General features: G+C 37.5%; 1 protein-coding gene across 1 annotated transcript in view; it reads left to right on the forward strand.

The window, feature by feature from the left end:
• Positions 1-11,908, forward strand: part of Fam120c (family with sequence similarity 120C) — a 119,281-nt gene that overhangs the window by 82,610 nt on the left and 24,763 nt on the right. The window contains 1 exon segment of the mRNA XM_031380844.1: positions 1,210-1,459. Coding sequence (XP_031236704.1) covers positions 1,210-1,459 — 250 coding nt within the window.

The raw sequence follows: 11,908 nt of genomic DNA on the forward strand, positions 1-11,908 counted from the left end.
ACTCATTTTTATTGTTAAAATATTTTATAAATTTTAAGGAATATGACAAAAAAAGATATTGTAGGTATCAAAGAGGGGGTCTCTGGGAGGAGTTGGGGTGCAAAAGGGAAACAAGAATGTGATTTAATTCTATTTACTTCAAATATGTTTTTAAATGTTAACAAATTCAGACAAATTGAAATCATGTAACTTTTCTCATCATAATGCAGTAAAAGTTAAAAAAGAAAAGAAAAGAAAAAAGAAAAAGAAAAAAAGAAACAAAAATATTAGTAGAATTTAACAACACAATATATATACATACACTGAGATTTAAATTTTCAAACAAAACCAAAGCAAGTAGTGTTTTTTGTTTGTTTTGCTAAGTCGGGTTTATTCTGTTGTGGCAAGGTTAATACAATATTTAAATTTTTTATTTAAAATTAACCTCTAAATAAGGTAAAGAAAAGAATCATATGGTTTTATCAATAGATATAGGAAGAAGCATTGGGCATAATTTAACATATATTCATGATAAAAATCTCTCCAAAAAAAAAAATGGAAAATGAGAGGAAATACCTCAACTGGAGGATTGAGTGGAGACCACACATCTCACATAACAGACCAAAAATTAGGAATCCGAGGTGTGCTGGATGCTGCGATTGTCTACTCGGTTTCTACCTTTGTAAATCTAATTGATGTTGAATTAGAAGGACTTGGGGTTTTGGGTTTTGGAGACAGTCTCTGTTACCTCAGCTGGCCCCCAACATGTGCCAGACTTCCAAAATTGCAAAGATTTGGAATGTTTTGTTTAAGAACTCGAAAATCTTTGGAAATATCCTACAATCTATTATAAAACCAAGTATTCACATAATTCTTCCTTGGATGTCTTTCTTTGTCTAGTATGGTATAGCTACTTAATAAGTTTCAAGGTATTTTCAAAACTATGTGGGATGGGATCTTGACTTTTTCTTTTGCAAAGTAAGCACTGTGTTCTACAAAAATTTTGTCATGACTGTTCCCTTTTGTGGATCTTTCTGAGAAGCAATGTGATAATTAGGTATGAACGGCCTACTAAATGCTTGCAGCTCCTGGGATTTACTAGTGGTAACAATAACAATTACAGTGACCAAAATCAAAAGATATTGAAGTACAATAGATTGTCAGTTGTAGGCAGTTACAGTAATGTTCAGCTTTTCTGGTGCCCATTTCTCCTGATTTTCTGTGTTTCAGTTCCTTCTGTGATCCTTAAAGAGTGGTCTGCATATAAAGGGAAGTCACCTCAGACCCCCGAGCTGGTATCTGCACTCACTTTTCGGGAATGGACTTGCCCAAACCTCAAGAAGCTCTGGTTAGGCAAAGCAGTTGAGGACAAGAACAGGAGGATGCGGGCTTTCCTGGCCTGTATGAAGTCAGACACGCCCAGTATGCTCAATCCAGCTAATGTCCCCACCCACCTGCTGCTCATGTGCTGTGTACTCCGGTAAGCTGTACAACAGACTCTCCTGCTTTACTTTTTGACATCTTCCTTAGGTGTTTTCTTGTAGCATTTCAAGGTGAAAAGATTTTTGGTTTATGCTTGACTTAGCCTTAGCCTTCAGAAACATTAGGAATGATTGTTATATGGATAGTCCCAGTTTGTCATCCCATGTCATCATTTGGACATACATGAATTCAATTTTTTATTTAAAAATTTTTTAGCCATTTATTTTTATGTGGATGAGTGATTGCCTGCAAGTATGTTTGTGCACCATGTGCATGCAGTTCCCCAAGAGGCCAAAGAGGCTTTGTATCCCCTGGACCCTGAGTGACAGATATTTGTGAGCCCCCATGTGGGTGCTGAGAATCAAACCCTAGGTCCTGCTAAACACTTAAACGTCTCTCTGGCCCTGATTTGTTTGATCTTACTTTACATTTTGTTGCCAGCAGTCCTCATTCATTGTTTTATTATTATTATTATTTGATTAGCTCACCTATTATCGAGATTCCTCCTCTTTTTATGCATCCTTTGTTTTGGTTGATTCTCTCCCTCACCTCTCCTCTCCTGCATCTCTCTGCTCCTCCTTCCTAGTTACCCCCTCCCATATCCACTTTTCCATTTTCATTTCACATGTGTTCTGCTATCCTCTTCCTCTTAAAGCCTCTTTTTCTCCCTTCATGGGCCCATTTCTGGTATCTTGACTGTACACACATTCACTTCCACCTAAATACATGTATACAAAAATTACCAGCTAGGATAGGATATTAGAGACAGCATGTGGTGTCTCTCTTTCTGACCTTAGGTTACTTTACATATCTTTCTGTTGCTTACCTTTTCTTCTTTCTTTCTTTCTTTCTTTCTTTCTTTCTTTCTTTCTTTGAATTTTAATTTATTTGATCTTATTTATCATAATGTTGTCTTAGGAATGATTGTTATATGGATAGTCCCAGTTTATGATCCCATGTCTTCATTAGGACATGCATTGATGCACTGTTGCTGTGATGAAACACCATGACCAAAGCAAGTGGAGGAGGAAATGGTTTATTCATCTTACACTTCCATATCAGTGTTCATCATCAAAGGGAGTCAGGACAGTAACTCAAACAAGGCAGGAACCTGGAGGCAGGAGCTGATGGAGAGGCCATGGAGGGGCTGCTTACTGGCTAGCTCCCCATGGCTTTCTCAGTCTGCTTTCTTATACAACCCAGGACTACCAGCCCAGGGATGACACCACTCAAATGGGTTGGGCATTCCCCATTGACCACTAATTGAGAAAATGCCCCACAGCTGGATCTTATGGAGGCATTTCCTTGACTGAGGCTCCTTCCTTTCAGATAACTCTAGCTTGTATCAAGTAGACATAAAGCTAACCAGGACAAATGGACTCTTGCTATGTTACTAAGCTTGTCTGAAATTCTGTGCTCAAACCATCCTCTCTACTCAGCATCCCTAGTGGATTGGACTGTAGGCATAGATGCTTACATCCATTCAGCTCTTTTTAATCTACCCACATTCATATATGTTCTTGATTGTTGGGTTATATTTCAACTATTATACTATTATCACAGTATTTTACTGATTAATTGATGGATACTTCTTCGCAGTTCTTTGGGATTTCACTCAGTGGGTTCAAAAATGCTTTTTTTTTTTTTTAAAACTATGCTTATTGATTTTGTGTATATAGGTATTTGGTTGCATGTATGTCTGTGTACCACGTGCATGCAGTGTTCACAAAGGTCAGAAGAGGCTGTCAGATTCTCCAAAACTGGCATTAGAGATGCTTGTGAGCCTCCATGTGGGCGCTATAAATCAAACTACTGAGATATCTGTACAGTTTCCAGAAAATATTTTCAAATGAAAATATTTGAAATAAATATTTGAAATGTTTATTTAGTATTGCTTTGTCAATGTATCTGTAGTAAATACCCAGGAATAGAACTTCTGGTTCCAATAAAACAGTGGTTCTCAACATTCCTAACTCTACAACCCTTTAATAGAGTTTCTCAGGTTGAAGTTCCTCAGGTTGCAATGACACCCACCCATAAAATTATTTTTATTGCTATTTCATAACTGCTACTGCTGTGAATCACAGTGTGCTATGAATAATAATGTAAACATTTTTGGAGACAGATATTTGCCAAAGGGGTCACATACAACACATAAGTTGAGAACCACTGCTATAAAATATACCTATAAAATGTTTTAATAAATATTGCCAAATTATAATAGATTATAACCTTACTAATTTATATACCTAGAATAACACTTAGATTTTGCTATTTCTTCATATTTCCAGTATAATTGCCATACAGTCAAAGTCCAGTAGATTTTATACACTATCTTGACATAGGCTTTTCTTTAACTACTGAGGATGATGGCCTTGCTTTTTTTGTCCCCACTTTCAGTGCTGAAGATTATGTGCAAAGAAGTTGCTCTAACCTGGAACAGTCCTGTTTTTCTGTTTTTGTGCTTATTAGCAACTTGAGGTTTTTTTAACTTTCAAGTTTTTTAATTAATTAATTAATTTGATGTCTACGAGTATTTTGACTGCATATATTCTGTGTACCATGAGCATGCCTGGTGCCTTCAAAGGCCACAAGAAAGCAGATGGTTCTGAGACACCATATCAGTGCTGGGAGTTGAAACTGGGTTCTCTAGAAGAGCAGCCAATGCTCTCTTAACTGCTGAGCCATCACTTCAACCCCTTATACTAACTTTTTAATATGCCAGTTGTGGTGGCACACACTTTTAGTCCCAGTACTAGGAAGGTAGAAACAGGTGGATCTCTAAGTTTGAAGCTAGCCTAGTCTATATAGACTCCAGGATAGTCACAGTTACATAGAGAGATGCTGTCTCAAACAACAAACTTTTAAAATTTAAAGTTCTAGCATTTTTTTTTATGTATATGTATGTCTGCCTGAATGTTTGTATATTCACCATGTGTGGGAAGGTGCTCATGGAAGCCAGAGAGTATCAGAGTATCCCCTGGAATTGGAATTATAGATGGTTGTGAGCCACCTGATAATGGATGCTGGGAATTGAACCTGAGTCTCCTGCAAGAATAAGTGCTCTTAACTGCTGAGCCATCTCTCCAGCACCCTCTTGAGATTTCTTGTTAATCTATTTATTCTGAAAACTCTCTATTAGACTATGTCTCTTTTACTTACCGATTGCACAAGTTCTTTGTGAGATGCATAACTAGAGATAGACAGATTAATAGTTTATGGAAATTTTTGTATATTTGTATTCTTGTGCATGTGTATTTCTGGTCTGTGACAGTTTGTTTAAATTTTATGTGCAATGCCCTTTTATCTGACAGAATTACTATTTTTCAAAATCTTTCATTATTATAATCTTCTACATGAAGAAAAGTTAGAATAATATGATATACATCAATATGAACACTACCTGTAGTCTACTATTAATGTAGAAAATTTATCCATAAACTATTCACCTATCTCTCTCTAGTTTCTATGTATCATAAGAGAACTGTAGATATCAATAAACATTTCTCCTTACTGAGAAGCACATATTTTGGTTTGTCAAATCCAGTAACTTGGTTTGATAAATTATTTAATAAATTCTCCATGTCCCTGGATCATAAAGATATTTTTCTGTAACACTTTTCAGGTAAGATTTTTAATATAGTATATATTTATCTTGGATATGCAGAAGGAAAGGGTCTTAACTTTCTTTTCCCCATATACTGAGCTAGATCCCCACTTGCATATATTAAATAATTTCTTTCCCTCTGATTTGTTGACCTATCATAACCACCTTCCTCTGTACACATGTGCACATGCAGCACAAACACACACACACTCCATTCATTGATTCTGTTTTGTTCCATTAGCTAATTATTAAGGGCTCAAATTTTTCTTTAATATTAGACAGGGCAAATTATTCTGCATGTTGTTTCAAAATTATACCATTTTAACATTTCATGAACTCTTAAAATATATAATATGCAATTAGTTTAATTTCTACAACAATATCATTGCAGTTTAATTTGACATTGAGTTGATTAATTTAGGGGCATTGGCATCTTTATAATGTTATGTCTTTGTATCCAAAGACCATAGTTTACCTCTCCCATTGATTAGGTCTCTTTCTTCATGCCTTCATAGATTAATTTTTTCTACAGATACCTATCTATAATTTAATTCCTAAGTGCTTGATATGTTACTGTAATTAGGGATGGTATTTCCCTTTTATGCTTTCTGATTGTTTGTTTGCTGATGCACTGAGAGTATTTTTTTTTTATAGTGGGTAGTTCAGATTCTAGTTCTGTATGTTATAGAAAACTGAAGTTTGAAACTGGGAAGATCTTAGTTTGAGTTGTGTTTTTATTATCATCATACATGTGTGTACATGATGTGGGTGAGGAGATGCACATGCTACAATGTGCATGTAGAATTCAGAGAACAACTTTACAGAGTTGGTTCTCTTCTTCCACCTTTGTATGTATTCTAGTATTGAACTAACGTTGCCAGGGTTGCACAGCAAGCACCTTTACAGGCTGAGCAATCCTGCTGGCCTTGCATTGGTTTTTGGTACAGAATTTTACTATGTAACCAGGTTAGCCTTCATCTCGGGTTGAGGATAATCCTGAGTATTGGGATGACAGTTATAGACTACCACACTCATCCTCATTTTAGATTTTTGCTTTGGCCCTTTTTATCTTGGTAACTCACTTTAGCTTTTCTGAACATTTGTTTTGTTCACTGTAAGTGGCATAATTCTTCACAGAGCTATTTGAGCATTTAAATAATGCATGCAAGGTCCCTCCTACATAATACATGCTCAATATAATGTATTGGTTATCTAACTATCTTGACAATCAGATTGATGACCCATGAGATTTTCCCCCAAATGAATAATAGATATAGATTTTTATCTATCTCATCACTAACATATTCCTGGGCCACAAATGAGAGATGGCTGCGCAGTTAAGAGCACTGGCTGCGTTTCCAGAGGTCCTGGGTTCAATTCCCAGCATCAACATAACAGTTCACAACTGTCTGTAATTCCATTTCCAGGAAACCTGACACCCTCACACAGACATACATGCAGGTAAAACACTAATGCACATAAAATAAAAATATATCATTTAAAAACTTGTCCTATATTAACTCTGAAATTGGGGATTATGTTTACTTTAATTACATTTATTTTATTATATATGTATATGTATGTGTATGGGGTATGCATTTGTCATAACTCACATACAGAGGTCAGGACAACTTGTGGAAGTTGAGTCTCTCCTTTCATCACATGGGTCCTGGGGATGGAACTCAGGTTTGTGAGGTTTGATGTCAAAGTGCCTTTGTCTTTGGAACTACCCCCATTTTAATCTTTGTTCTCAATTCTTTAGTAATAGCATACTTTCCTATTCACTTGGTTGTCTTGTTTGTGTAGAATGTGTCCAGGAGCTATAGTATCTAAGACAAATACTGTATTATTTTAATAAGGCCCGTGAATGTCCTCAAGAGAAACTCTCAGGATCCTGTTCAACCTGTTTATTCTTTTTTTTTATTAATGGATTTTCATTTTAATTTTTTTTAGATATTTTCTTTATTTACATGTAGATTTCTCCTTTCCCAGTTTCCCCTCCAAAAAAACAAACAAAGAAACAAACAAAAACAACAAGAACAAACCCCTGTTGCCTCCCCCCTCCCCATGCCTGCCACCCCACCCTCTCCCACTTATTGGCCCTGGCATTCCCGTACACTGGGGCACAGAACCTTCACAGGGCTGAGGTCCTCTCCTCCTATTGATCGAATTTACACATTTCCAATAATTTAGTCATCTGATTTCCTAGTGTATCATAGATCACGATGCACCAAATAGTATTAATATTTACCAAGTATTCTTTGGTAATAATATTTACCACGTACTACATGTAATTTCTTTTCTAATTTGTTTATGTTCAAATACTCTGGTAAAAGCAAGTTAAGGATGAAAGAGCTCATTTTGAATTTCAGTTCAAGCATGCAGTCCATCATGGCAGGGAATTTAAAGCAGCAGAATCTAGAAGCAGTTAGTCATGCTGTGCACATGGACTAGAAAAAGCAACATAAGGCTGGCGCTTAGCTAGCTTTCTCCTTTTTATACACTGCAGGATTACAACTCAGGGAGTGATGACACCCACAGTGGGTGGTAAATTCCTACCTCAGTTAACCTAATTAAGACAATCCCATCTGTATGGTGATTGTAGATCTCATAAAGTTGACAATTGAGGTTAATTATCACAGTAAGCAAGACAGATACTTTGACAGGCCTACTAATGGCAATGACAAATGCTAGCACACTGCCACAAACTCAAAGAAAAAAGATTACATTTCTTAAAGATTCAAAAGACAGTAAAGATTAAGAGACAGTATCTGAAGGTAAAATTGTTTATTATCAATCAGTACTTCAATGTTTATTGAATCATCATGAGCAGGTACTACTCTGTTTTTTACCATGTGCCTTGTGGTTGATATTTCTAACCCTTATAATAATAGTGCCAGATAGCATAAATGAGGAAACAAGCTTATAGAGCAGCGCCTTACAGTAGTGATATAGGAAGACACAGTATTTAGAGTTCAAATCTTCATTTTTCTGACTATCACTTCCTGTTTTTAAAGAAAATAACTACAGAGAAAAACCCTGTCTCGAGAAACCAAAAAAAAAAAAGAAAGAAAGAAAGAAAGAAAAAAAAAGAAAGAAAGAAAGAAAAGAAAAGAAAAGATTTTTAGTACAGTTTTGGGCCAGTGAGATGGCTCAGTGGATAAAAGTGCTTTATCCCCTCTATAACCCGATGTGACCCAAGGAACGCACCTGGTGGAAGGTGAGAATTAACCCCAGCAAGTTGTTCTCTGGGCACACATGCAGAGGCATGCACGTGAATGAGCACACACACACACACACACACACACACTTTTCAAAATCATAGATGTACTTGCAACAATTAATATAAAAAGTGATTGAAATTTTTTAAAAATTAACTTTAGGTGAAGGATAAGCTTAAACATGACATTGCTTCCCAGTATCAAGTGAACTCAGCATGTAAACATTGAACTCTAGCCTAGTTGAATACCAGGAACCAATCTTTCTCAATTACTTCATCTAATTATAGTTAAAAGATGCCTCCCATGGAAATATAGTAAAATATATGTTCATAAAGTTTTTAGCAGTGCTAGAAAAATAGCCTTTTAGGAAAGACTGATCTAACTCAAAGGTATACTTTTGTATATATAATAGTCATCACTGAAGAGGGAGGCATACTGAAAAACCCTGACTTTTGAGGTAGAATGTAGCCGGGTTGGATGGATATAGAGAGGTGTGCATCTCTATTCTATCAAAATTTTACCCAAATCTAAACAGTTGCTCAGAGTGCACATGTTGGCTTATAGCCATATATAACTCCAGTTCCAGGGAATCTAACACCCTCTTCTAACCTCCATAGGCTGTAAGCACGTGTGTGGTACCCAGACATATGTGCAAAATACAAGATAATTAAATCTGTATTTCCTAATGACATATCACAGATAGGAAAACATAAAATCTACTAGGGCCAGCTAGAAGGCTCAGCACAGAAAGGCATCTGCCCGAGAGCCTGATAACCCCTTTTAACTCCAGACCCATATGGTAGAAAGAAAGAGCTGACTCCCATAAGCTGACATTCTCTGACTTCTACACATGCGCTGTGGAACACACATATGCCCCCCACCACCACATGCATGCATACACTCTATAAATTCAGAACATTTTAAACTTTTTTGTAAAATAAAATCTACTAAAGGAAAGTTTTAGTGGCTAGCTTGGGAATTTCTTCTCTTGGAGGGACTTGTAAAAGCAATGGCTTAGTGGCTTTTCACCTGATTAGAAAACTGATTAACACCATAAAAGGCCCCAATAGCCGTTTATTCCAACAGTCAAGCTGTGTTAGTATGCTTGGGAATAGCACAACTGAAGTGAACACTTTCTGCTAGGGGTTTGCGGGGATAGAAGAAGGACAATAGAAGAAACCAAGCAAACTTATAGACATGTGGAATACTGTGAAAGCTTTAGACTGTGGCTTCACTAATGTGACACAATGACCTGGCATAAATGACCTTGGTCCTATTGGTGAAACCTACAAACGTACTTTAGAAATGCTTTGCCTGCTACCGCTGCCTTTCAGGTTGTAGCTTTGCCCAGTGGAAGCTGTGTTGACTGAAGCATGGACCAGTGCAAGGAACTCTCTGTAACTGGGCCCAGTGTTGCTTACTGTTTCCGCTAGCATTTTCATTTTGTTTTTAATACATCTGAATTTTAAATTGGAGGCTGGTAAGTGTCCATTGGACTAAAATATCTGACGTTATTTTTGAAATGCCATATAACATGGATAGTTGAGGATGAAATAGAGACAATAAATCTAGTTACTGGTATACTCTAAATTACATTCATAGACATTTATGTTGCTAAATGTTGGGAAAGAGACTTATTACATAGTTATTCAAATGCATAAAAGTAGAGGGAAATAACATGCAGGAAAGTTAAGCTATTGCTTTGAGACACAGTGAAAAGCATAGCTAAACCCACTTAAATGCTGTTAATAATGTAAATTATTAGTTGTCAAACAAGATAAAAGAGTCTTGTTTTGCTTAAGTAAAATTAAAATACGTAAATTTGAATAGTGGTATTAAAGACACCAGAAGTGGAACAGAATTTTATATAGACAATAGTTTTCTAATGGAAGTAGACATGTAGTTTTCAAAAAGAAAGACAGTCTAAATCTGCTCAGGGTATCAATTTTGAGTCTATAATTTTGAGTCAAGATCACGCCCTTCCCCTCACCTGTATTAAAGTGGGTCTATTTCAAGCAGGAATAGCCAAGAAGACAGGGATTCCTTCTCCCAGCTCCTATTCTTGGGCTGTTATTTTACCCTGGAAAGGGAAGGCTGCCATTTGTCATCAATCCCACCCCTGAGTCCAGGTAAGTGTGGCCAAGAGGATTATTGACCCCAACCCCACTCATAAAGGGCAGAGACTCTAATCCAGTTATTCTCAACGTTCTTAATGCTGCGACCCTTTAATACAGTTCCTTGTGTTGTGGTGACCCCCAACCATAAAATTATTTTTGTTGCTACTCTGTAACTGTAGGTTTGGTATTGTTTTGAATGGTAATGTAAGTATCTGCTATGCAAGATATCTGATGTGTGAGCCCTGTGAATGGGTCATTTGACCCTCAAAGCAGTCATGACCTACAGCTTGAAAACCACTTCTCTAATGGAGGCTCTAATTGCCTCCTTGCAGCCCAAACATTGGAAGGAGTCTTCACAGCGGGAGGGGTAAGCTACAAAGATCAGGGCTACCAACAGGACTGTATCCCCATCTTCAGTACCCATCTGTAGAGCAGAAGTATTATATATCATACTGGGGAAAAATGCCTACATCTAGTAAAGCAGTCAGAATATCTTTGCTGGGACAAGCAAGCCATAAAGTGTGTATGTGCTGGCTAGTTTTATGTCAACTCGATACAAGCTGAGTTACCTGAAAGGAGGTAACCTCAATTGAGAAAAATACTTCATAAGTTTTGGCTGTAAGGTATTTTGGTTTTTTAAAATTAATTAACTTATTCACTTTATATCCCAATATCAACCCCCCTTCTCTGCCTAGTCCCCCACACAGCTCCTCTCCCATTTTCCCCTTCCCTTCTCCTCTGAGAAAAGGAGCTACCCATAACTTCTCTCTCTCTCTCTCTCTCTCTCTCTCTCTCTCTCTCTCTCTCTCACACACACACACACACACACACACACACACACACACACACACACACACCAGCACATCAGTCACTGCAGAACTAGGCACATCCTCTCTCAATGAGATCAGACAAGCCAGCTTAGTTAGGGAAATGGGATCCACAGCCAGGCAACAAATTCAGGATAAGCCTCTACTCCAGTTGTTGGAGAAACTGCATGAAGACCAAGCTGCACATCTGTGTCAGGGGAAGGCTAGGTCTGGCCCATGCTCGCTCTTTGGTTGGTGATTCAGTCTCTGGGAGCCTTCGAGGTCCAGGTTAGTTGACTGTCAATCTTCCTATGGAATCCCTATCCTCTTCAGTTCCCCCAATCCTTACCCAAACTCTTCCACAAGACTCCCAGAGCTCCATCTAATGTTTGGTTGTGGATCTCTGCCTCTGTTTATGTTAGCTGTTGGATGGGGCCTCTCAGAGGACAGTTATGCTAGGCTCCTGTCTGCAGGCATAACAGAGTATTATTAATAGTATCAAGGATTGCTTCTTGCTCATGGGATGGATCTCAAGTTGGGCCAATTATTGGTTGATTATTCGCTCCTTGCTATTCACTTTATATCCCAATATCAACCCTCCTTCTCTGCCTAGTCTCCCACACAGCTCCTCTCCCATTTTTCCCTTCCCTTCTCCTCTGAGAAAGGGAGCTACCCATAACTTCTCTCTCTCTCTCT

This window comes from Mastomys coucha, chromosome X (assembly GCF_008632895.1).
Source record: "Mastomys coucha isolate ucsf_1 chromosome X, UCSF_Mcou_1, whole genome shotgun sequence".
In the NCBI taxonomy this organism is placed as follows: domain Eukaryota; kingdom Metazoa; phylum Chordata; class Mammalia; order Rodentia; family Muridae; genus Mastomys; species Mastomys coucha.